The sequence below is a fragment of the Argopecten irradians genome, chromosome 8 (genome assembly GCF_041381155.1).
Source record: "Argopecten irradians isolate NY chromosome 8, Ai_NY, whole genome shotgun sequence".
NCBI classification, from domain to species: Eukaryota; Metazoa; Mollusca; class Bivalvia; order Pectinida; family Pectinidae; genus Argopecten; species Argopecten irradians.
Window position 1 is genome coordinate 34,256,582 of NC_091141.1, and position 25,968 is coordinate 34,282,549.

At 35.4% G+C, this 25,968-nt stretch overlaps 1 protein-coding gene across 1 annotated transcript in view; it reads right to left on the reverse strand.

Annotated features, from left to right (window-relative positions):
- The window catches only part of LOC138330189 (uncharacterized), a 51,985-nt gene extending 33,058 nt beyond the window's left edge, over positions 1 to 18,927 (reverse strand). The window contains exons 1-11 of the mRNA XM_069277635.1: positions 18,704 to 18,927; positions 17,525 to 17,725; positions 15,697 to 15,861; positions 12,121 to 12,138; positions 10,794 to 10,991; positions 6,341 to 6,505; positions 5,398 to 5,418; positions 3,638 to 3,891; positions 2,529 to 2,615; positions 1,799 to 2,021; positions 1,254 to 1,444 (exon numbers count right to left, since the gene is read on the reverse strand). Coding sequence (XP_069133736.1) covers positions 1,254 to 1,444; positions 1,799 to 2,021; positions 2,529 to 2,615; positions 3,638 to 3,891; positions 5,398 to 5,418; positions 6,341 to 6,505; positions 10,794 to 10,991; positions 12,121 to 12,138; positions 15,697 to 15,861; positions 17,525 to 17,725; positions 18,704 to 18,776 — 1,596 coding nt within the window. The 5' untranslated portion in view covers positions 18,777 to 18,927. The remainder of the gene's footprint in view (positions 1 to 1,253; positions 1,445 to 1,798; positions 2,022 to 2,528; positions 2,616 to 3,637; positions 3,892 to 5,397; positions 5,419 to 6,340; positions 6,506 to 10,793; positions 10,992 to 12,120; positions 12,139 to 15,696; positions 15,862 to 17,524; positions 17,726 to 18,703) is intronic.
- Between the last annotated feature and the right edge of the window lie 7,041 nt (positions 18,928 to 25,968).

A 25,968-nucleotide genomic window follows, 5' to 3' on the forward strand; every position in this document is an offset into this window, starting at 1 on the left:
TTGTTAACATATATATATCCCACAAACCAAAGCGAGGGTTGTTAACATATGATTGACCTACAAACCAAAGAGAGGGTTGTTAACATATATATTACCCGCAAACCGAAGAGAGGGTTGTTAACATATAATTTACCCAAAAATCAAAGAGAGGGTTGTTAACATATAATTTACCCAAAAATCAAAGAGAGGGTTGTTAACATATAATTTACCCACAAACCAAAGAGAGGGTTGTTAACATATATATTACCCACAAACCAAAGAGAGTGTTGTTAACATATAATTTACCTAAAAACCAAAGAGAGGGTTGTTGACATATAATTTACCCACAAACCAAAGAGAGGGTTGTTAACGCATATATTATCACATAAAATCAAAGAAAGGGCTGGAAACATATATATTACCCATATATATTAAAAACACTTAAAGAAAACAATTGCTTCGCTTCCTTTCTTTTCATAATTAGTTTTTGGTGATATGTTTTGGTGGTAATGAGATAAAAACGATGAATGTAAATTGCTAAAACTACTCTCACAAAAAACGAAAATAGAGAAAAAATGATTATTTGTTACTGAACAATGATTTATTCAGTCAATTGCAAGAAAATTAAACCAACATTTTTCAAGATAGAGCATTTTAGCACCATAACAACATTAGTTTACGATATCAGAATAGAGTTATCTCCCTTTATTATATATACTTTATTACATATTTACTGCATGTTTTTCTGTGATTTTCTACATTTGATTTGTCATAATTCAAGCATCTGCATGAAAATATGAGTTACCATGAAACTACACCCAAAACGTAAATCTTACCATACAAAACCAAATAGAAGAGCCGTAACTGATGTTACAACACAAATGGAGAATTCTTCGCGGATCTTACCAAACAAGTACAAATAGAGAATTCTTTGCAGATCTTACCAAACAAGTAAAATAGAGAATGCTTCGCAGATCTTACCAAACAAGTACAAATAGAGAATTCTTCTCAGATCCTACCAAAGAAGTAAAAATATAGAATTCTTCTCAGACCTTACCAAACAAGTACAAATAGAGGATTCTTCACAGATCTTATCTCATGAAACAAAGACAGGAATTTTAACAGGTTTTACCTCATAAAAACTTAATTAAAGCTAAATAAAATATATAAAGATAAATAAAAATGGTATCTATGGCAAACCTTAAAAACCTTACTTTGGGATTTTATATATTTTGTTTAACTTTGATTAAGTTTCAGAAGATATATTTACTTACATCGACACCGCCGTAAATACCACCAGGGAAAAGGGGGCTTTTATTTGTGTCCATTCGCATCACTACGGGCATTCTATTTCTATCGATACGGTCCTTTGTTACATATGGAAACATGTGCTGGAAATCAATGGTAAATCTAGTGAACTTGCCGGCAGTTTGTCGTCGTTTACGTTGCGTAACATGACCGGCACCTGTATCAACGAAAAAGTTGTTTGGATTTGGATGGTCATGACCTAGATTTTTCCGTATACATTTAAGAAAGATTGCACGAAGACTGAAGAATTAGGGTTATTCATCGAAATCTTTCTTCCTTTTAATTTTTTGTTTTTGATATGCATTGTTTTGATTCACCTAGATTAATCTTGAACTTTTATTTGCCTCCCTTACTGTAAAACCAGAAATGAAGCTCAAACTGTACACGTATTGACGTCACGAGGTTGTATTTCATGGGTATCCATGTAATTCTGTCTCATCCGATACGAGTATATTGCAAGAGATAAACAAGTACCACAACCGTAGGTATGAGTAAAGATATATATCAGTACCTTCTATCTGCATTCCATCAAGGCCGTCGCCTTCGCTCATGCTGACGATAAAAGACATTTGTGTCGCTGTGTTTGGTGACTCATCCATGTTCACCATTGGGTCATAACCAGACAGTTTAACCATGCAAAACTCTTCAGAACAGTCACAAGGCAGCAGAGTGTTCATAATTATCTCAAAACCCAACCGACTTCCGGGGCTGATCACAACCTCAGTTTCCGTAAGCTTAAATTAAATTCAAATGTTTTGTAAAGAAGAATGATTTCATTAGTGTGCATATATCGTTTCGGGCGTTAAACTCAATTTTTTTCATGGGTGTAATTAATGACAGTGTGTGTATAGCGAAATGTTATCCTCTTCGAATGAAAACAATAAATAGTGTTTTGCAAACTAAATGCCCATGGGGATATCTTTTGTACGAATGGTACAAAAAATTGACATCATTCAGTCTTGATTGTAAAGCCTAAGGAATATTTAAAAATATATAAAATATTTACATGAATGTAATGATAGTACGCTTCTGGCAAAGTGTATTCTGTATTTGCATATTGCAGGTATTGATTTTGACGTCATGTGGTTTCGAGCGTAACGTCATATTTTTATGAGAAAACAATGTGAATTGTGCTCACAACATGATGACGTTACAATTGATAATTGGAGTTAACTCTGTAATATGCATTGACAGTTCAAACAACGTTTGATGGATTTCCCATAAAATAATTCATAAATTACCTGTATTCCAAAGAAGAGTTCTTCGCTTAACTTCACTTTTCCAACGATTCCGTTCTCAGTAGACCTGACCGCAACACCACATGAGAGCTACCATACATAAGTAATAATACATAAATTATAGGCAGATTTTTTTCCTTTTAATATGTTTTAATTAATCAATTTATTTTTTGCGTGCGATTGGATTCGTTTATGTCGAATATGACGAAATTCCGTAACGCGAAAGTTAATGGGCGAGGAATTAAATATATAGATGAAACGTATGAGTTGAAATCGCGATATCAAACCGCAATAAAAAGTTATTGGACATAAAAACGCGACATTAAATCGCCATGAAAATATGTTGGTTTACATCATTAGATTTCAATTCGTCGTATTGTCTTGTACTTATACAGTTTATACTTATTTTCCACTACGTTGATGTCCCATGATTCACAGATACAACCTATGCATGGTGTTTCAGTGTCTCCTATGAGAGGGCCCATACAAGGGTGTCTTTCCCTAAAAAAATTGTCAGTTAGACAGAACAACCTAATGCGTTGTATTTAGAGTGGCCTGCGGTTTATCTAAAGATGCTCCGCCGCTGACAAATGGTAATTTTTCTCTATCAAAAGGAGGAGCAGACGATTTAGTATTTTTCTTCATTTACAAAAGTTACTCACTTTACACCATTACCACCATTGAAAAGTGTGAGCTTCTAATTTTACTTCAAGATAAAAATATAAAAAATAGTTGATTGCATCCCGAAAAAAAATCCGTGGCACTATGTCCTACATGGAATGCAGTACTGATTGCGCATGCATCGAAAGCAAAATTAATTATTAAACATTACTTTTTGCGTTAATTAGACATATATATACACCATTAAACACCTATTATTGCTCAAATGATGAATATCATTTATGCTCTGTCGGCGGTGGAGTATCTCTATTGTTTTAACTGAGAAACTAAATAGTATCTAATTCAAGTCTTGATTGGCTGTACCGTCAGTTGTTGATATCATACGTGGTTGTTTTCTCTGGAAATTACATATTTACAGTATTGTCATACATATTACAGTAATAAGTAAGTAAGTACGTAAGTAAGTAGTATAGGTATAAGTAAGTACTCACGTTCACCATCCGATAGTAACCAGCATTGGCAAGATCCTCTTGTTTCAATATGGCCTTCTCGAAAGCATTTATATTTCGTTGTATGGACAAGGGTACGCCACTGACATACCACGTGATCAAATAGAAATGAGTTTCGTTCAGAGACTCCTCGGGTTTTAATTCGCACAAAAACCCAGTCATCGGTTCTTCATTTGTATTTGTACAGACCGTAACTTCAATAACCTCTGATGATATTTCTATCCATAGTGCTGGCTCTGAATATTAAAGCACATTTTTTTTCTTTTTATAATTTTCTTTTTATTCAGGTTTTTTATCATTGCAATTTACAAAGTAGCATAACTATCAACTTGTTTACTCTCACACTAACATGTACAAGAAATTCACAAATCCTTTATCAGAAAATACATACACACTCACACTTGTATTACATGCCCAAACAGTACTGCCCACTCATTTGACTTGCTATAACTACTGAATAACAGGTATAGAAAGAATTTATAAATATCCATTTCTAAATAAGTCAACATCTGATTCAGAGAGTATACACTTACCCATCTGATTCACACAACTGGTATTATAATAACAAGCAGGACCATATACCCATTTGTACAAACTCATGCTTGCGTCACCATTTATTTATACAAGATTTATGAAGAAAAAAGAAAGAAAGAAAAAAAAACAAATAAAAAACGGTACTCTTTGATTACAAAAATTATGACCACATCATTTTTGCATTCATTTTCGGCCTTGTTATTTTACCGGTTTAGATAACTAGTGATTATTCAGGATTAAAAGACATAATTTTTATGACAGAAGTAAGAATAATATCTATAAGCTAATCCATTAGGCAAACTCATCAGTTATCTGCAGGTAAAATGATGTGCTTTCTGTTTCATTTTGTATCGGAAAAATATTTTTAAGCAATATTAATCTTAACAAGTACTAAACAATGGGTGACTATAAGACGTCCCCGAACTCGTACTATTTCATTTGGTATGGTTCTCTCAAAACCCCAATTTTCATCCACATCGGTTTTTATCTAAATTTAAAGAAGAAGAAAATAAGTTCTCATACTGGAAACTCAACTTATTCTTACAAACTCCTTATCTAATTGTTTATAGTTTAGCTTTTGATATCATTACTCTTTGTTGTCTCCCTCCTGTTTATGTTATATAAGAGGTGTCTCCCCTGACATATTTGCTGAATATCACTTATTTATTTGAATGGATGTGGGTGATTGAGATGAAAAGGAGAAAAAGAAGAAGATTATGCCAATATTCCGCGAAATCGTCAATATATACCACAAAAATAAACAACTATACGGTATTAGATATACGTTGCCTTTAAATACCTTTACCCCATTTGAATAATCTTTTATTGCAATAGCAAAATTGTAAAATTATGTCCAATAGTTACAGTCAGCTTTTCATGCTGTTACTTTCTGTACACCAACACACTTTCGCGAATTACGCGGCTCAATTAAATTCGCGGATGTTAATACCCGCGAATAAATATACATCTCTTACATTGAAAAGAATTTACATTCTTTGTTTAAATCCGCGAATGTAAACCTTCGTGAACTCCTTTTGAAATGAAAATCGCGAAAATCAATAGTCGCGAAAGAAATTTGGTTTACAGCAACTGCATGTGTGTTATCGACATTGAAAATAAAAAAAAAATAATCAAGCAGTATTTGAAACAAAGAACATTGTCTTAAACGTGCCACGTACATACCTATCAAAACAATTGCATTTACTTACCGTCAGTTTCATGAGGAAAATCTATCAAAATATAACAAAGCAGTCATTAGAAACAAAGATCCGCAAAACAGTTAAAGTCTACGACAGGAAATAATTTTAGAAGCATTTAATAAAACACGTTTTCAGAGTATGTTAACACTTTGAGCGATATGTATGAATATAATTTTCGTGTAAAGATAATCAACGAAGAATGTATAAGTAATTTTACTGTCGTTTTGGTAGCTCTTGTCATTGATGACTTCACTTTATTAAATTGATAACCGTTACTCCCTTCCCATCCTCGATACTCCAGGGGTTCCGATCACTTACAATTTCTACACCTTATCTCATAGTAAAATTGGAGGCTGCTCAGCGGAACACATCTGAACCAATCACAGTCCTGCAAAGATTTCCTACTATAGAGAGAGTGGCGCCCTACTTTAAAGCCACACAGTCAACCACAGTGTACTGTTATAAGGCTCTTTGATGTGCATCAAAGGACTAAATTACCTGTTCTGTTCTGTTGCCTCCAGTTTTACTATGAGATAGTCCAGGGGTGTAGAGATCGTAAGTGATCGGAACTCCTGGAGTATCGAGGACGCCCCTACCCCCACGTATTAGCAATCTCCTGTTATCTTTCACTACAATTCTGAGATGTTTATTACTTGATGAGTATTCTAGAAGGAGCACATTGGCAGTCTATCGAAGGCTTAAATTCTCTTCAATGCGGATTAAACATTAGACATCCAAAAATATAAAAATGCGCCATATTGGACATTGGTTCTACAGAAATCCTTCACCGATATATCACAAACGATTTGAAGCCAGTCTAGAATAAGGCTTAGCACTATTTAGATTTTTTATCGTTGTCACAACATGATACTGGCAAAACCTTTTGGTGTTTTTAAGGAAATTTCAAGTTCATTAAAACATATAATGAGAGAATAATCTAAGTTTGACTTACCAAAGCAATACGAAGATTTAGCAGGTACCATGGAGGACAGATTATAAAGCCGAAACTCTCCACAATTCCTCACCTGGACCGTGACAGTGTCTGGATCCCCTCCACTTATGTTATATATAGCTAAATCCATATCGTGAACTGCGCCGTCGTTAGATGGTAATGGACCTGTGGTAAATCAAGTTTGGTGATATTTCAAATACAAGTATATTTCTAAATTTATTTTAATACACATTTTGCAACATGACTTAATACTGCATACAGAAATAATCCTTGGCTGGCAAGGATGTTTGGTGATATTTCAAACACAAGTATATTACTAAATTAAATATAATCCACATTTTGCAACATGATTTAATATTGAATACTGAAATATTCCTAGGTAAAGAATGCTTGGTTATAGGGAACAACCAACTAAACAAAAAAGACCTTCGAAATGGCCCCTGTGTATTGAGCCCAGGATAGAATTTTAACCCGGCCGCTGATTGACTGGCTAATTATGAATTTCGAAAGTAAAAATGGTAATTATTCCTAGATAACCATGATATGAATTTGGAAATTCAGATTGAGATTTTGGTTCAAAATATCAATTTTGATAATGAACAGGTTAAAACATTAGAATTTCAGGTTTTTTTAGTGCAAAATGTGCCTGATTTCAATATAGCTACCCTGGCTTTTGTTCTATCTAGTGTTATATGAGGACCTAGACTTCAATTACAGAACACAATAGCTAACTAATATTCCTTTGTTTTAATGATACATAACAGAACTTTAACAAAGTTTAACACTGTGGCCTATGTAAAATTTTTTAGTTGGCTGTTCTCTTGTATTTAAAGTTATATGTGCCGTACTTTTCATACTCACGAATCAAGATGAGCTTTTAATATGTTATTCATCACCAAAAATTACCAACTTTTTGAAAATACAGTGCTTTCAATGCATAGGTTTTAATTTTACATGTACAAATAAGAGCAGTACTGCCAAAAATCATTTATTTACATAATTAATGAAGTGAAATGAGTACATACGGTGAGACCATGAAGCTAAATTGTGGTCTACAATTTCATTACACATTTTAACAACGTTTTTAGTAATTATAAAGTGACTTCTGCAGGTATGTTTTCATTTAAACATATTTAAGGCATAAAAACAACAATTTTCAGAACAAAATTTCTGTGTTATAACTAACGTTTATAAGTCATCTGAAGCCATTGGAATGGTTTTTACAGCTTTATTCATCAAACCTTATGGTTTTTGATAAATTAATGATTAAAAAATAGCATGTCAAAATTATCGCCCAGTTACGGCACATATAACTTTAAAATACAAGTGTATTACTATAATTGATTCAATACACATTTTACCATATATTCAAGGACAATTCAATGAGGCTAATTCTGTTACATAACCACGAAGAAAATATGACATAAATGTATTGTTCTATATTCCTTATGGAACATATAACAAGAAATATTGACAAATTCCACGACATTGTTAAGTATTTTGATTGATATCGTTGAAATTCCAAATTGTTGATCAATACGATTAAGCAGGTATAACATGTATGCTGTACCCATACCCAAGCCAAAGTCACGTACGTTAATCTAATGCAATACCATGTACATAACCACTGAGGAGTTGGTGAAATTATAGTTAGACAAGAACATGCACCTACAAATGTAATAACGTAAACATACTACTGTAAGAGCGATTTAGCTCTAGATGGAAATTTCTTTGCTACACTTGCACGGGCCAGGGTTCGGCATACAAGCCGTCTGACCACAATGTGAATAGCGGACAGCAAGCTAGTTTAAACATTTCACGTAGATTTTACTACAATAGGCTTTTCTGGCATATCACAGTTAAACCAACTTATCATATTTCCATTAAAACTGGTTTGTTTCCGATATATATGCAAATTTTAATGAACTCTTAGATTGAAATGCTTATTTTCCTTGTAACTGTATGTAAAACAAATCCTGATACGATATCAATGATGGTTTTTCCGTCTCTGGACTAGGTCGTAGTAAAATTAAAACTGAAGACATTGTTACAGATGTTTTGAAACATTTTAAAACTATGAACGATTTGCAGATCATAACTACAAAATAATAGATATTTGATCACCTCCAAAAAACACTCAAATTCATTTTTTTTTATTTTTAGAGAAATTTGTGAAAATTTTGACCCGTGGAAATAGCTGACTATGCGGTATTACAGAACTCTTGAATCAGATTTATCCTATAAGCTGTTTATGTTTTGAAATATATGTTGACTGATATAGAAATTCGTCTCCTTAATTACACTATAATGGATATTTGCTGATATCGAAATTTGACAATAAAAGTTGACTAATACAAAAATTCTAATGATGAGAGTCAGATTCCCTCTGGCATCGCTTATCTTCTCCCAATTTGATTTCAAATCTGCTATGGCATACTCCATTGAAGGATACAACTGAGGTAATAGCATCCAATGGATATTGATAATGGTAAAAAATCATCTTTCTTTCGTAGTTATTAATTTTTTTATTTCAAAACCAGTTCGCAAAGATCAAAATTCGTTGATTGAAAAAATGGATAGAAATTCCTATCAATACATATGATGTGTGTGATAATTCGCGGATCGCAAAGTTACTTGGATAGCAAATAAATGAATGGAAATTCCTATCAATAAATATGATGTGGGTGATAATTCTTGGTTCGCAAAGTTACTTGGATAACAAAAAAATGAATGGAAATTTCTATCAATAAATATGATGTGGGTGATAATTCTTGGTTCGCAAAGTTACTTGGATAACAAAAAAATGAATGGAAATTTCTATCAATAAATATGATGTGGGTGATAATTCTTGGTTCGCAAAGTTACCTGGATCGCAAAAAAATGAATGGAAATTCCTATCAATAAGTATGATGTGGGTGATAATTCGCGGTTCGCAAAGTTACTTGAATCGCAAAAAAATGAATGGAAATTTCTATCAATAAATATGATGTGGGTGATAATTCTTGGTTCGCAAAGTTACTTGGATCACAAAAAAATGAATGGAAATTCCTATCAATAAATATGATGTGGGTGATAATTCTTGGTTCGCAAAGTTACTTGGATAACAACAAAAACAATGAATGGAAATTTCTATCAATAAATATGATGTGGGTGATAATTCTTGGTTCGCAAAGTTACTTGGATAACAAAACAAATGAATGGAAATTCCTATCAATAAGTATGATGTGGGTGATAATTCGCAGTTCGCAAAGTTATTTGAATCGCAAAAAAATGAATGGAAATTTCAATCAATAAATATGATGTGGGTGATAGTTCGCGGTTCGCAAAGTTACTTGGATCATGAAAAATGAATGGAAATTCCTATCAATAAATATGATCTGGGTGATAATTCGCGGTTCGCAAAGTTACTTGGATCATAAAAATGAATGGAAATTCCTATCAATAAATATGATGTGGGTGATAATTCTTGGTTCGCAAAGTTACTTGGATCGCAAATAAATGAATGGAAATTCCTATCAATAAATATGATGTGGGTGATAATTCTTGGTTCGCAAAGTTACTTGGATAACAAAAAAAATGAATGGAAATTTCTATCAATAAATATGATGTGGGTGATAATTCTTGGTTCGCAAAGTTACTTGGATCGCAAAAAAATGAATGGAAATTCCTATCAATAAGTATGATGTGGGTGATAATCGCAGTTGATATTATTTTCGCAAAAAATGAATGGTCAATCGCGTTCGCAAAGTTACTTTTGAATCTATCAATAAATAGAATCGCGATCATAAAAAATGGAAATTCTATCAATAAATAATGATATCTGGTTCGCAAAACTTGGATCAAATAAATCAATGGAAAATATAAATATGATGTGGGTGATAATTCGCGGTTCGCAAAGTTACTTGGATAACAAAAAATGAATGGAAATTTCTATCAATAAATATGATCTGGGTGATAATTCTTGGTTCGCAAAGTTACTTGGATCGCAAAAAAATGAATGGAAATTCCTATCAATAATATATGTTGGTGATAATTCCGTGTGTTTTAAGATTGGTGATAATCGCAGTTCGCAAAGTTACTGGGAATGAAATTCCTATCAATAAATATGATCTGGGTTCTTGGTTCGCAAAGTTACTTGGATCGCAAATAAATGAATGGAAATTCCTATCAATAAATATGATGTGGGTGATAATTCTTGGTTCGCAAAGTTACTTGGATAACAACAAAAACAATGAATGGAAATTTCTATCAATAAATATGATGTGGGTGATAATTCTTGGTTCGCAAAGTTACTTGGATAACAACAAAAAATGAATGAAAATTTCTATCAATAAATATGATGTGGGTGATAATTCGCGGTTCGCAAAGTTACTTGGATCGAAAAATTTGCGAAAGTTAATTATACCCAAAAGCCTGTTTACAGTATTTCACACGACATGGTTACACCACTTACTTTGTGCAAATATTGGCTGAGCCCCTCCACAATGATGGAAATCGGGATCAACTACCTGAAAGGCCTGTGAAATATCCAAGAGGGAGCTTTTAAGCCAGCCCGGCTGTAACGTACTGTCGTCTAGGTAGTCCCCGTCGTTAGAAGGACGTCGTTCCAAAATATCTTCGAACTCCGGAATATCATCCCGGACGCATAGATCTGAAACGGCCACATTAGACATATCAATAATATTTCCTTCCGACAAAATGTTTATTTTAATATTTTGACCTATTTTGCACAATAAAAAAATAAAAAAGAACAATGATGAAAACAAGCAATAACAATGTAGCTTTATCAATGACTTAGTGCATTTAATTATCGCGGTTTTATTCTGATGCAAAGTTTTTGGCGCGAAAACCTCTACAGTATTATTAAAATAATTTCAGTAAATGCGAACTAAATTATGGAATCTATTTTAACTAGTCAATATTCAAGGTCAATGCCATTTAAGAATGTTACGTAATCGCGGCCGTTACATGAAAACAGCCTTTCACATATTGTTCTTTTGCATGCAAACAATTAAAGTTAAATTATTTGATTTAAATGATCTATTGACGTAGGTTTATAGCAACTGGGGAGTCACCATGTGATAGGGTAGCAGCAGACAAGTCCTTTCTTCAACAGGAATATTTACATCCTTGTTTTATTAAAAAAAAACACACACACCTCGAGACAAATAATTATGAAAGACAAAATAGTATGTATGTCAAATCAACAGTAGGTAAAAGTTACTGTAAAACATAAAATATTCGCGTTGTAGAAATGTTTGCTGTTTCTATGGTTACTATGGGACCACGAATACATATAAAAACAGCGAAAAATGTTTTTAAGTTTTATTTATTTTGGTAGTAAACAGCCATCAGAAAATCAATAATATTTCCACCCATGAAAATATTTGACAGCTCCAGACTACAAAAATTGCAACCACAATTATTTCACTTTATGTTAGAGTCTTATACTACTGAATTTTTTTTGGTTAGTATATGTAATATATTGGCCGGTTTCTTGGTGAATCATCTAGTGAACTCACCACAACCATCATACAAGCATACGGTACATGCAAGAAGGGTTCCGGGAGGCATCATAAGATTAAAGAAGCTTACGCCGTCTTCTAATAAGGTGGGGCCCACTAATATAATTCACTACAGTATTAATTGTATTCTTCAGTCTTTGGATATTACATAGCTATCTACCCGTTAGAGAAAATAATGACGTCACAATGGATACCTTCCCTCAGGGGAGGTAAGTCTGTAATATGCAAAGACGGTATTGGTTTTCAATAACTCACCAGCTTCGGCGTTGGTTGCTGCAATATCAAAAAAAAACTAATGTATTAATGTACACTGATGGCAACAATATCTTAAATATCTTAATAAGTTTTTCTCGTACATCATATGATATTTGTTTAATCTTCCAAAGGGAACATCACAAATTAGTTAATTATATTTGATTTGAATAATCTATTCCTTATGTCTCATCTCAAAGAGTTATATGTAAACATGAAGGTCTAACGGAAAATAGGTGTTTTTCTCTTGTTTTCCATGTTATAGTTATACTCTCTAGCTTTCTGGATATTAGAGTCTTTCGAATAATTAGTCAAAGAATGATTACATAAATACATGATCAAGACAACATGGTATAATATCTTACATTTATAACAAGAAATTTCTATAACGGTAATTATACTGGCAGATCACCTGCATTTATGTCAATAAATAACTTGGATGTACAAGGTTAATATCATTTGAAAATAATTTGGTAAGGTGACAGAGTACCTCAACTATTCACCTACTGTTTCCGTAAAATATCAAAGTTTAAAACATGACGATAATTTCCAAAGATAGCGCGAATCTGCGGATAATATGCACAGATAATTACGGTATACATAATTACTAGTCTTGTCCTTACCGTTTCTCATATAAAGCATAAGTAAATTTGAAAACGATAAAAAAGACACAATATTTCTCGATAAAATTTGATCCATCCTATGTAATGATAGTAGGAAAAGGAAAAAAACCATGACAAAGTCTTATCTAAACTTCATCAAAAAGCAGAATTGACATAATTCTCAAATTTCACTTCAACGTTGGAGAGATTTTTGTTCACCGCAAAATAGAAAACCCTTGTAAATGTATTTCACTCAACGTTCAAGTGTTCTGATGGGTCTTAATAGCAACTAGAGGAAATTTCAGTATAATGAAGTATAATTGTGTATTATTAACTTTGTCAAAATTGGACTTAAACACAATTTCGAAACTAGAGCTGGTAAAAATTGTCCATATGTTTACGTAAGCAAAGGATTCAGTTAATTGAGTTCAATTAACTAATGGAACTACGACGCAAAAGTTGTTTTCCTCGAAGATATTAGAAGGCGAAATACAATTTACAGTGGCAGGCCCGTTCTGTGAAATGTCAATATCATCCAGATTGTGGCTTTACAAATAAATTCAATGTCTAATTCATTTTACGCTATCTTTATAGACTTAAATATTTTCATGTAATGTCTGGCAGTTTTTTCGTCTTTTTTCATGTGTTGATTTACTGTTTATCATTAGCATACCAATTTAAATTACTTATTTTATGTTTCAATTTGATTGCTATTAAATAAATTTCAAAATTGAAATGGTGTTTAATATATCCAATTACTCGGCAAAATGGGTTCGCTTTACTGCAACGGTAGATGTAACGTTTTCTGTAGACCTTAAAGGGACAATTCATTCAGGCTAATTCTTTTACATAACCAAGAAGCAAAATATGGCATAAACGTATTGTTCTACATTTCTTATGAAACATATAACACAAAATATTGTGTTCCACGTCATTGCTAAGTATTTTAATTGATACCGTTGTAATTAAAGAATCGTTGATCAATACGATTAAGCAGGTACAGTATGTACGCTGTACCTATACCCGAGCCGAAGTCATACACGTTAAACAAATGAACTACGTACATAACCACTGAGCAGGTGAAAAAAATTATTTTTAGGCAAGAATATTTACCGTATAAGGTAAACACTACTTTCAGAGCGATTTGAGTAGTTCTAGACAAAAGTTGCATTACTAAACGAGCTAGGGACAGGGTTCAGCATACAAGATGTTCGACCACAATGTATTAAGGCGGACAGCGAACGATTTTGAACATTTCACACGCATTTCACCACCATGGGCTTTTCTGGCATTTCACAGTAAAACCGACTGATCCAATTTCCATTTTCTCGATATATGTACAAATTTTAATGTTCTCTTAGACTAAAGTGTCTCTTTAATGTACATAAAACTCTAACATATGGCTATATACAACCAATTAGCGAGATTAATCAAGATCATCAGCCGTGCTGTATAAAACCCGTTAAGAACATTCGAATGATGAATCGTATAATGAACTGTCGTCCTTTTGAAAAAAAACAACGTGTCTACAAGCAGTGTGTCTCATGGCCATAAAGCATGTCTATTTCTAATATAGAGACGATACTTTATATGTGTTTAAAAAAACCCATTTCAATTACTTAATATACCAAGAACTTTAAATATGTTTAATAGACTTGCTCTTTGCTTTGATATGCAAAGATCCGTTAGGCGAGTCGAATACATATTATATATTCTCTCATACCTACACGTGTAATGCTGGCTGGTCTAAGGCAATGCACTCATGCCACCTGAAGCTGTATTGCATGGCTACCCATGCAATAAAGCCTCGTGACGTCACAGCGTCAACAAAATTATTACTTTCTCTACCAATTTTAACATTTTTTTTTTCAAAAACTATGTTGCAGTTACTTTAAAAAATGCAAACAATAGAATTTGCGTTGAACATATCACGCAATTATCATTTATGGAGAAATTATTTGCATTCACGTTTTTTTCGAATTCATTTCAAAATGGCGGAAAGTCGTAGTAATAAAATTGCAATAAACCGTCGAAGTATGAGATAAAAATACTCTTTCATACGTGGATATGAAAAATAGGGATATTCTACCTTCGAGATCACAAAATGTTGTAAAACCCTCGGCAAGCCTCGGCGTTTACTTGATCGCGAAAATTCTCACTACGCATAATATTTTGAACATATATTAAATTTGTTGATAAAAAACTGAAAGTGTATCTTTCGCGAAAATAACAACACCGCGATAGATATACGCGAAGAGATCGCGAAATTAAGAACTCGCGAAAAATCCATGTTTACAGTATGTATGGATTCGAAATACAATGTTGATTGATATCTAATATTTTTAATGAAACAATACGCAATGCCTAACATTGCCAATACGCCATAATTCAGCTTACCTAATACAACAAATATATATAATAATCATCACACAAACATGTTTTATGTCAGGTCCTTACGAATATTATTTCCAACGAAAGTTTAGATAGTAAAATTACGATAAGACTATGAAAACTGATTAACTGCATCCCGAACAAAATCCATGGCACTATGTTCTATATGGTACATCAGTAATTATTTTTATTTTTCGTGTTAATTAGACATATATATACACGATTAAACATTAATTATTGTTTCAATGATGAGTATCGTTTATGCTCTGTTGGCGGTGGAGCACCTTTTAAGATTTGCAAAAAGCGCAATTTGTTGACTTTTGTATAATGGTTAAATTTCATTTCGCGAATGGATTCCTTTCGCTATATTTGTGATTTCCGCAAATTCAAAACACCAGCGAAATATTCAGAAATTCATTGACGTACCTAAGAACAATACTTCAAAGACTTCTATGAATCGTTGAACCGCGAAATTCAACCTCTGCGAATATGTCTCCGTGTAAAAAAACCGCGAAATATTGACCCCGCAAATTTTAAACGCTACACAGTATAATCAGGGCACAATATTAAGTAAGTGCATGCTTACCAAAGCAGTACGTTCCCATGGGTAATGAGGTCAGTTGGTATACCCTGTAACTGCCACAGTTTTTGACCTGTATATCCATGGTAAGCCACTCCATGGCAGTTTTATCATAATACCTGACGAGGGCAGCCTCCTGTACTCCTGTGTCAGGCATAGTAAAATTCTGATCTGAAACACAGATATGAAATTACTACAAATGTAATTATTTTGGTGGATTCAAGTTTTTTCCATTAAATTGTTGCCATGATGAATTCGCGCATTCACCAATATATATACTACATCGGAGATAGATTTGCAGATTATGAAATAAGCACAATTATTACATATTTTGCAATGAAATATAAGGTTTTATGGTGAAAATATACGTGAAATTTCACTGGAGTGAAAATATCACTTTTATTTTTTCACTCGCTTTTGACCAATCAGAATGCAGTATTGACAGTGAAAATATCCTGACGTCTTATTTTTGCGCAGAATTATGGCGTTATGCTCACAAAAGTACGACGTAATAATCGTTAGAGCAAATAACTCTGCAAAATACAATGGCGGAATAACCTTTGGCGGAACTAGTAGAGGTGGTCTTCTGTGGTCTTCTCAAATGGAACACGCAGTTCCAGCAGAACTGTACCGGTACAAGTGGTTCATTTTCAGAAGCGTACCACTTAATCTAAGATGGCGGACTTAAGATTTCTCATTTGTGATCAAAATGTTTTCTTTGTTGAAAATAAGACAGAGGTTATTTATATCCGATAAAATTACATGGATTATTTATTTCAATGTTTTTCTAAACTATTTAGGTATTATTTTGATATCCATTTTGTTGTTAACACCGAAAACACTTGGCTTTTATATTCAAAGCGTATCATTCATATTGGTGTCGCCATCATGGAAAAATCCAAACGCGTTCCATTTGGTGGTGCCGTATCAATTTAGCACAACTGGTACGAATACGCAAACGGAACGCACGGTCAGACTAATTTCTGAGTAGATTTTCGCTTCCGTGCTTTAGTAAGCAAAGACCTATCCGGTTATACATGTGTAATTTAAAAAAATCTTTTTCTTAGACCTTCCATGGACAGCTTAGCCGTTTTCTCCTTTGATTTTTTCATTTTAATTTTCCATGTGTTAGCTTTTTATTAAGCTGTTCCTTAATTTATTCTATAAATTGCAATCGTTAAGGATACGGAAAATAATTTTTAAAAATAAGGGTGAGATATTATTTGGAGACTGGTTGAAATTTGCTTGTTCTAGATAGACGCTGGTTCAGTAACAAATGGTAAAAATGGACAGTTTTGTCTGCCTATAAAATACATACGTGAGGACTTAGGTTTGTTCGGTTCTGCCCCATAGACAATAGACGTATTTACCTTTCTTAAGTATTTCCTAGTATTTGAAATGGCTGATACATTATCAATTAATAAAACTACCAACGTTCAAAGGTCTCGAACAAATGTATGTCATTTTAGTAAAAGTAATCCGAATTAGATATTCCAGTTAAAGTATCGTAAACGGAACTCTTAAATTCGAGTTAACTTCAGACTTCCTTTTAGCCCAGAATTGGATATTTCAGTTACAGTATAATAAACGGATCTCTTGAATTCCAGCCAATTTTAGATTTCCCTTTAGCCTAGAATTAGATATTCGAGTTAGAAACTCTACAATTCAAGCCAACTTCATGCTATTGGATATTCGAGTTAGAAACTTGAAATCGAGCAAAATTCATACTTCTTTAAAGCCTAGAATTAGGAACTTTTTAATTCGAACAATTTTAGACTTTAAATATTCGAGTTAGGGACTCTTGAATTCGACTTACCACCAGACTTCTACGTACCTACAATCATAGCTGGGTATTGTGAGCCGCATTTGTCGATAGGATGGTCTTCTGCCGGTAAGTCAGTCTGTATCATGTCATAGTTTACTGTACCACTAACCCAGGTTCCATCAAACGAATCATCGTCCAGTCCAATGTTTGGAGTGTTAAGACCTCTTTTTGTTAGATCCGGGACATCCGGAACAGATATCGCACAAGGATCTAAAACATATGAAGAAGAAGACATATTTTTATTCATACTTACAGAAACTGATTTTCCTGTGCAATTCAATGAACATCAATCTCTCATATTTCGATTTAACTTGTAACAATTATCTTCATTTGCTTAAAATTTACTTTATCAGCCCATAAAGAAAAAAACTGACGTGGTAATTTGTAACTTCACTTGTGATTGGCTGATGACGGCGTAATGATTTTATAGAAAAAAGGTCCAACAATGAATTTTAAGTGACTTTCTTTATTTATAATTCATTTAGAGTCAATAAAAGGTAGATTGGATTTTCATGTCTATAAATCACAAAATAAGATCTCATGAAAAGGAATTTAAGCCTTATACTGTAAATCAACTTTTTCCGCGTACAATTTACTTTCGCGAATATTGATAAACCATAAAATCTCAATAATTAGCCGCGGGTTATATTCATTTTTGATAGGAAATCCAAGGCTTATTTTCAGGACCGGCCTATTATCAAGCCCGTCTTATTTTCGTAGTTATTTTATCCTGTAACCTTATGGCGTATTTCGAAACATTCAAATGTAAACAAAACAAAATCCCCTTAGGTGAACAAATTTTATAATTAATACAAATAAATACGCATTTTTCATATGTATACATTTATGTATATAATAAAAAAAAACACCACTGCAGAACGTTCTGAGAATTTCATTTTAATCGCCATCAGGAAAAATTATCTTTTCATTTAGATAATTTCCTTGGACGGAATCCAATACTTACTTTCAAGTGCATCCCATTTTCAAAACTGGCATATTTTCAAGATGTATTTAACTGTAGGAAATCCAAGACTTACTTTCAAGATAGGCCTATTTTCGGTTCAGGCTTATAATCGAGATTTTAGTGTAAATTTGCATTTGATATTCAAATTTAATTCTCGGAATAGAAGTATGAGGAAAAAAAGATCAATCATAAATAACTATATTTCTGTACAAATCAATGATTACCTTGTGTCCAGGCTGTCCGTGAATTCGACACGAAAACTAAGATGGTCACGAAACGTCGGACAAACCCCTCCATATTGATGACATGGATTGAGAATGTTTTCTGAAAATATCGTATGGAAAGATAATTTATCTTCGATGACTGTAAATGCTACTCCAAATATCAAAATCGTATCTGAGAAACTCGATGTCTGAAAAAAAGCTATGTCAAATATAAAAATCGATGTCTGAAAAAAAATCCGTTTTCAAATATTATAAAAATCGATGTCAATAAAATCGAAAGCAATATCAAATACCGAAATCGATTTCTGAACAAAATATAAAATATGAAAATATAAATATCAAATTCTGTGTCTTAAAAAAAGAATACATCAAAATCGATTAATTAGAAGATTAAAAACATTCTTACAGCTACTATAGATCATTATTGCAACTTACATTCACATCATAAATGAAATTAACATATATAAATACACAAAATCAGACGAAAAAGTTAAAATGAAGAAATACTACCAAACAAGATCGTCAAGGTTTTACTATTTTTTTCTAATTAATATTTTTTATCGTCACTGTAGGAATTATAATAAATTCATTTGAGTAATTTGGACAAAATATCTGGATGAAAAAAATAATAAATGTTACATTCGAAATATATAACATACTTACAAACGTCTCCGAGACACCTCACGAACGAACTGCTCGGTCCGCTGTACTAACAAGATTTGATGAAATTTCAGATCTTATTCCTATTAAGTATTTGGTCGTATAAAAAGAAATATCAATTACATGTATCATATAAATCAAACTTATAATGTTCTGTCGTTTCAATTAAAGTACCCCGTGTTATGTTCACAATAATTCATTGGCATCTCAATGATATTGTGCGACGTATGGGTCTTTTACATTAAAAGCTAATGTAGGCCAATCAAGATATGTCTATTAATGTATACTGTTAGGTATGGTGATATCGGCTGTCAATTACATATTTCTGTAACCTTGGCGGTGACGACAAATTTAAAGAACATCAATTGGATATAAGTTAGCGTTTTAAAACATATATTAATGTAAAAATAAACAACCTATTTATTAATTGAGTTTTATAGCAGGTACGTTGATTCTTTTCTAAACTATATTATACTAATTATTTATTTTATTTGCTGGGATTCCTTGTTTGTTTTTTGGCATCGAATTATTACTTTTTCTTAAAATGAAAACGAGAGTACAGTCAAACCGTTCTATAAAGACTTCCCAAGGGACCAAAAAATGGTATTTATTGTTAAGTGATCGTTATACATATTGCATAATGACATTAAGAATCACGAGAAATTTGTCTTTTTAACGCAGGTGGTCTTTATAGAGAGTTGGCCGCTATGACAGGTTTAATAATTTAATTAATATATTGATAAATTTATGCGCGAAACAATGATAGCTAGAAGAACATTGATCAAGTAACAAAATCAGTAGTTATTTATTACACATAGCGGGAACTCGTCCTCCTCAGGGCCAAGGGACCCTGCCTTTTTATCATTATTATGTTGACGTTATATACTTTAATTAAACTTGCATTGATGATAAACTTGTTCTATTATCTCAGAGCTATGGCGTGAACCACCAAATGATAAGAACACGTTATTCTGATTAATTATTAACCAAGTAATTGGGAAAATATAATTAAACATTGCGTTTGTGTGGAGATTCAAGTCGAGTTTTATCTACACAAGGACGTCACTTTTCAACTTGGCACTGTAAGGTTCCTCGATGGCGCTTCAAAAGTGATAGAATGCGAGAAAACTAACTCACAATATATCAAGCGAAATATAAACACTATGACTGGTTTCAAGTCTTAATAGGGCCATGGATCTAGAATTACTCAGTCAAGGTAAATACATTGAAATGTTACCAAATTCATTAATTGCGTCATTATAAAACTTCAAAGTCAGTTTACGTTATCATGAATCAACAGAATATACCAAATTTTCAATTCCTACCGAGATTCAGTTCAACGGTAACTGCATATAGACAGACAAGTAGATTTTCCGTAAACACATATTTTTTTTATAAACTCCTTGAAAGTGCTTGTACACCGCCGACGAATGATAATTTGAATCTATTAAAAAGAGGAACAGACAAATTAACATATTTCTTAACTCAGTAACAAGACTATTTACTTATTTAAAAGTATCTGAAATAATAAATTGCTCCCCGATAAAAATTCTGGCAGTATATCCTATATGGAATGAGGTAATGATTGCACAGACAACAATTTAAGCACAATACATAAATTTATATGTCTTTGTGTGTTTAAAACTAGACATATACAAATACATGATTAAAGATCATTTACGGACCAATTGACAACTATTTAAATATTTAATATTCTGTAGGTGGTGAAGCATCTTTAAAGCAACTGAATCTTATAATGGGTAAACATTACAGAAGTGGTACAAGCGCCACCACGGTCGGACCAATACATTCAGTATCACTCACTCAAAACCAGTTCATTCTGATTTTCTCTCTGAAATCATTATTTAAAATTTCACTAATCAGGAGGAAATGAATGGCGGACATGGGTTTCAATTGGTCACGTAAAATTTGCTTTTTAATATTATTACACCAACCCCTAATACTAGCATGAGTTTCATTGAAATTCGAAAAGTGGTTTTAGGAAAAGTGTGAACAATTCATATGTGGAAAGAAAGGATGGGATATTCTATTGTAGACTCACAAAATATATTTGCAATATTTTGTGATGCCGAGGGTAGACGATCCCTATTTAATATCCTTCCTTTTCATACATGAAAATTGTATTTTCTCTCATACACCGACGGATATCCCCTTATTAATGATTTTATGAGTTCAGCTCCCCAAACATGAACAAGAGGCCCAGAGGGCCTGTATCGCTCACCTGGTTTGTAATGCTATGTAATGTTCTGAATATAAGTTCATTGTTTCTTTTCTAAAGGAATTTGAATATTTACCTCTAATTCCCCTATTGGACCCCACTCTTCTGCTCCAGGGGGTCAAAGCCAAAATTTATACGAATTCTGTTAACCTCAAGGATGTTTCTGGCAAAATTTGGTTACAATCCATGCAGAACTCTAGGACAAGTAGCGATTTTTAGGATTTACCTCTATTTCCCCTATTGGGCCCCGCCCCTCCTGCCCCCAGGGGGGTCAGAGCCAAAATTTATACAAGTTTTGTTTCCCTTCCCCAAAGGATATTTGTGGCCAAATTTGGTTACAATCAATGCAGAACTCTAGGACAAGTAGCGATTTATAGGATTTACCTCTATTTCCCCTATTGGGCCCGCCCCTCCTACCCCCCGGGGGGGGGGGGGGGGGGGGCGAGCCAAAATTTATACAAGTTCTGTTCCCCTTCCCCCAAGGAAGTTTCTGGCCAAATTTCGTTACAATCCATCCAGAACGCTAGGATAAGTAGCGATTTATAGGATTTACTTCTATTTCCCCTATTGGGCCTCACCCCTCCTGGCCCCGGGGGGTCAGAGTCAAAATTTATACAAGTTCTGTTCCCCTTCCCCCCAGGATGTTTCTGGCCAAATTTGGTTTCAATCCATCCAGAACTCTAGGACAAGTAGCGATTTATAGGATTTACCTCTATTATCCCTATTGGGCCCCACCCCTCCTGCCCCACGGGGGTCAGGGTCACCATTTATGCAAAATCTGATCCCCTTCCCCTAAGGAAGTTTCTGGCCAAATTTGGTTGCAATCCATGCAGAACTCTAGGACAAGTAGCGATTTTTAGGATTTACCTCTATTACCCCTATTGGGCCCCGCCCCTCCTGCCTCAAAGGGGTCAGGGTCACCATTTATGCAAAATCTGATCCCCTTCCCCTAAGGAAGTTTCTGGCCAAATTTGGTTGCAATCCATGCAGAACTCTAGGACAAGTAGCGATTTATAGGATTTACCTCTATTACCCCTATTGGGCCCCGCCCCTCCTGCCCCAAGGGGGGTCAGGGTCACCATTTTTTCAAAACCTGATCCCCTTCCCCAAAGGATATTTCTGGCCAAATTTGGTTGCAATCCATGCAGAACTCTAGGACAAGTAGCGATTTATAGGATTTACCTCTATTACCCCTATTGGGCCCCGCCCCTCCTGCCCCCAGGGGGGTCAGAGCCAAAATTTATACAAGTTTTGTTTCCCTTCCCCAAAGGATATTTGTGGCCAAATTTGGTTACAATCAATGCAGAACTCTAGGACAAGTAGCGATTTATAGGATTTACCTCTATTTCCCCTATTGGGCCCGCCCCTCCTACCCCGGGGGGGGGGGGGGCGAGCCAAAATTTATACAAGTTCTGTTCCCCTTCCCCCAAGGAAGTTTCTGGCCAAATTTCGTTACAATCCATCCAGAACGCTAGGATAAGTAGCGATTTATAGGATTTACTTCTATTTCCCCTATTGGGCCTCACCCCTCCTGGCCCCGGGGGGTCAGAGTCAAAATTTATACAAGTTCTGTTCCCCTTCCCCCCAGGATGTTTCTGGCCAAATTTGGTTTCAATCCATCCAGAACTCTAGGACAAGTAGCGATTTATAGGATTCACCTCTATTATCCCTATTGGGCCCCACCCCTCCTGCCCCACGGGGGTCAGGGTCACCATTTATGCAAAATCTGATCCCCTTCCCCTAGAAAGTTTATGGCCAAATTTGGTTGCAATCCATGCAGAACTCTAGAACAAGTAGCGTTTTATAGGATTTTACCTCTATTTCCCCTATTGGGCCTCGCCCCACCTGGACCCGGGGGGTCAGAGTCAAAATTTATACAAGTTCTGTTCCCCTCCCCCCAGGATGTTTCTGGCCAAATTTGGTTTCAATCCATCCAGAACTCTAGGACAAGTAGCGATTTTTAGGATTTACCTCTATTACCCCTATTGGGCCCCGCCCCTCCTGCCTCAGGGGGGTCAGGGTCACCATTTATGCAAAATCTGATCCCCTTCCCCTAAGGAAGTTTCTGGCCAAATTTGGTTGCAATCCATGCAGAACTCTAGGACAAGTAGCGATTTATAGGATTTACCTCTATTACCCTTATTGGGCCCCGCCCCTCCTGCCCCAGGGGGGTAAGGGTCACCATTTTTTCAAAACCTGATCCACTTCCCCAAGGAAGTTTCTGGCCAAATTTGGTTGCAATCCATGCAGAAATCTAGGACAAGTAGCGATTTATAGGATTTACCTCTATTACCCCTATTGGGCCCCGCCCCTCCTGCCCCCAGCGGGGTCAGAGCCAAAATTTATACAAGTTTTGTTTCCCTTCCCCAAAGGATATTTGTGGCCAAATTTAGTTACAATCAATGCAGAACTCTAGGACAAGTAGCGATTTATAGGATTTACCTCTATTTCCCCTATTGGGCCCGCCCCTCCTACCCCCCGGGGGGGGGGGGCGCGAGCCAAAATTTATACAAGTTCTGTTCCCCTTCCCCCAAGGAAGTTTCTGGCCAAATTTCGTTACAATCCATCCAGAACGCTAGGATAAGTAGCGATTTATAGGATTTACTTCTGTTTCCCCTATTGGGCCTCACCCCTCCTGGCCCCGGGGGGTCAGAGTCAAAATTTATACAAGTTCTGTTCCCCTTCCCCCCAGGATGTTTCTGGCCAAATTTGGTTTCAATCCATCCAGAACTCTAGGACAAGTAGCGATTTATAGGATTTACCTCTATTATCCCTATTGGGCCCCACCCCTCCTGCCCCACGGGGGTCAGGGTCACCATTTATGCAAAATCTGATCCCCTTCCCCTAAGGAAGTTTATGGCCAAATTTGGTTGCAATCCATGCAGAACTCTAGAACAAGTAGCGTTTTATAGGATTTACCTCTATTTCCCCTATTGGGCCTCGCCCCTCCTGGACCCGGGGGGTCAGAGTCAAAATTTATACAAGTTCTGTTCCCCTTCCCCCCAGGATGTTTCTGGCCAAATTTGGTTTCAATCCATCCAGAACTCTAGGACAAGTAGCGATTTTTAGGATTTACCTCTATTACCCCTATTGGGCCCCGCCCCTCCTGCCTCAGGGGGGTCAGGGTCACCATTTATGCAAAATCTGATCCCCTTCCCCTAAGGAAGTTTCTGGCCAAATTTGGTTGCAATCCATGCAGAACTCTAGGACAAGTAGCGATTTATAGGATTTACCTCTATTACCCCTATTGGGCCCCGCCCCTCCTGCCCCAGGGGGGTCAGGGTCACCATTTTTTCAAAACCTGATCCCCTTCCCCAAGGAAGTTTCTGGCCAAATTTGGTTGCAATCCATGCAGAAATCTAGGACAAGTAGCGATTTATAGGATTTACCTCTATTACCCCTATTGGGCCCCGCCCCACCTGGACCCGGGGGGTCAGAGTCAAAATTTATACAAAGTTCTGTTCCCCTCCCCCCCAGGATGTTTCTGGCCAAATTTGGTTTCAATCCATGCAGAACTCTAGGACAAGTAGCGATTTATAGGATTTACCTCTATTACCCCTATTGGGCCCCGCCCCTCCTGCCCCCAGCGGGGTCAGAGCCAAAATTTATACAAGTTTTGTTTCCCTTCCCCAAAGGATATTTGTGGCCAAATTTGGTTACAATCCATGCAGAACTCTAGGACAAGTAGCGATTTATAGGATTTACCTCTATTACCCCTATTGGGCCCCGCCCCTCCTGCCCCAGGGGGGTCAGGGTCACCATTTATACAAAATCTGATCCCCTTCCCCTAAGGAAGTTTCTGGCCAAATTTGGTTGCAATCCATGCAGAACTCTAGGACAAGTAGCGATTTATAGGATTTACTCTATTACCCCTATTGGGCCTCACCCCTCCTGCCCCGGGGGTCAGGGTCAAATTTATACAAAGTTCTGTTCCCCTTCCCCTAAGGAAGTTTCTGGCCAAATTCGGTTGCAATCCATGCAGAACTCTAGGACAAGTAGCGATTTATAGGATTTACCTCTATTATCCCTATTGGGCCCCACCCCTCCTGCCCCCGGGGGGTCAGGGTCACCATTTATGCAAAATCTGATCCCCTTCCCCTAAGGAAGTTTCTGGCCAAATTTGGTTGCAATCCATGCAGAACTCTAGGACAAGTAGCGATTTATAGGATTTACCTCTATTACCCCTATTGGGCCCCGCCCCTCCTGCCCGGGGGGTCAGGGTCACCATTTATGCAAAATCTGATCCCCTTCCCCTAAGGAAGTTTCTGGCCAAATTTGGTTGCAATCCATGCAGAACTCTAGGACAAGTAGCGATTTATAGGATTTACCTCTATTACCCCTATTGGGCCCCGCCCCTCCTGCCCCA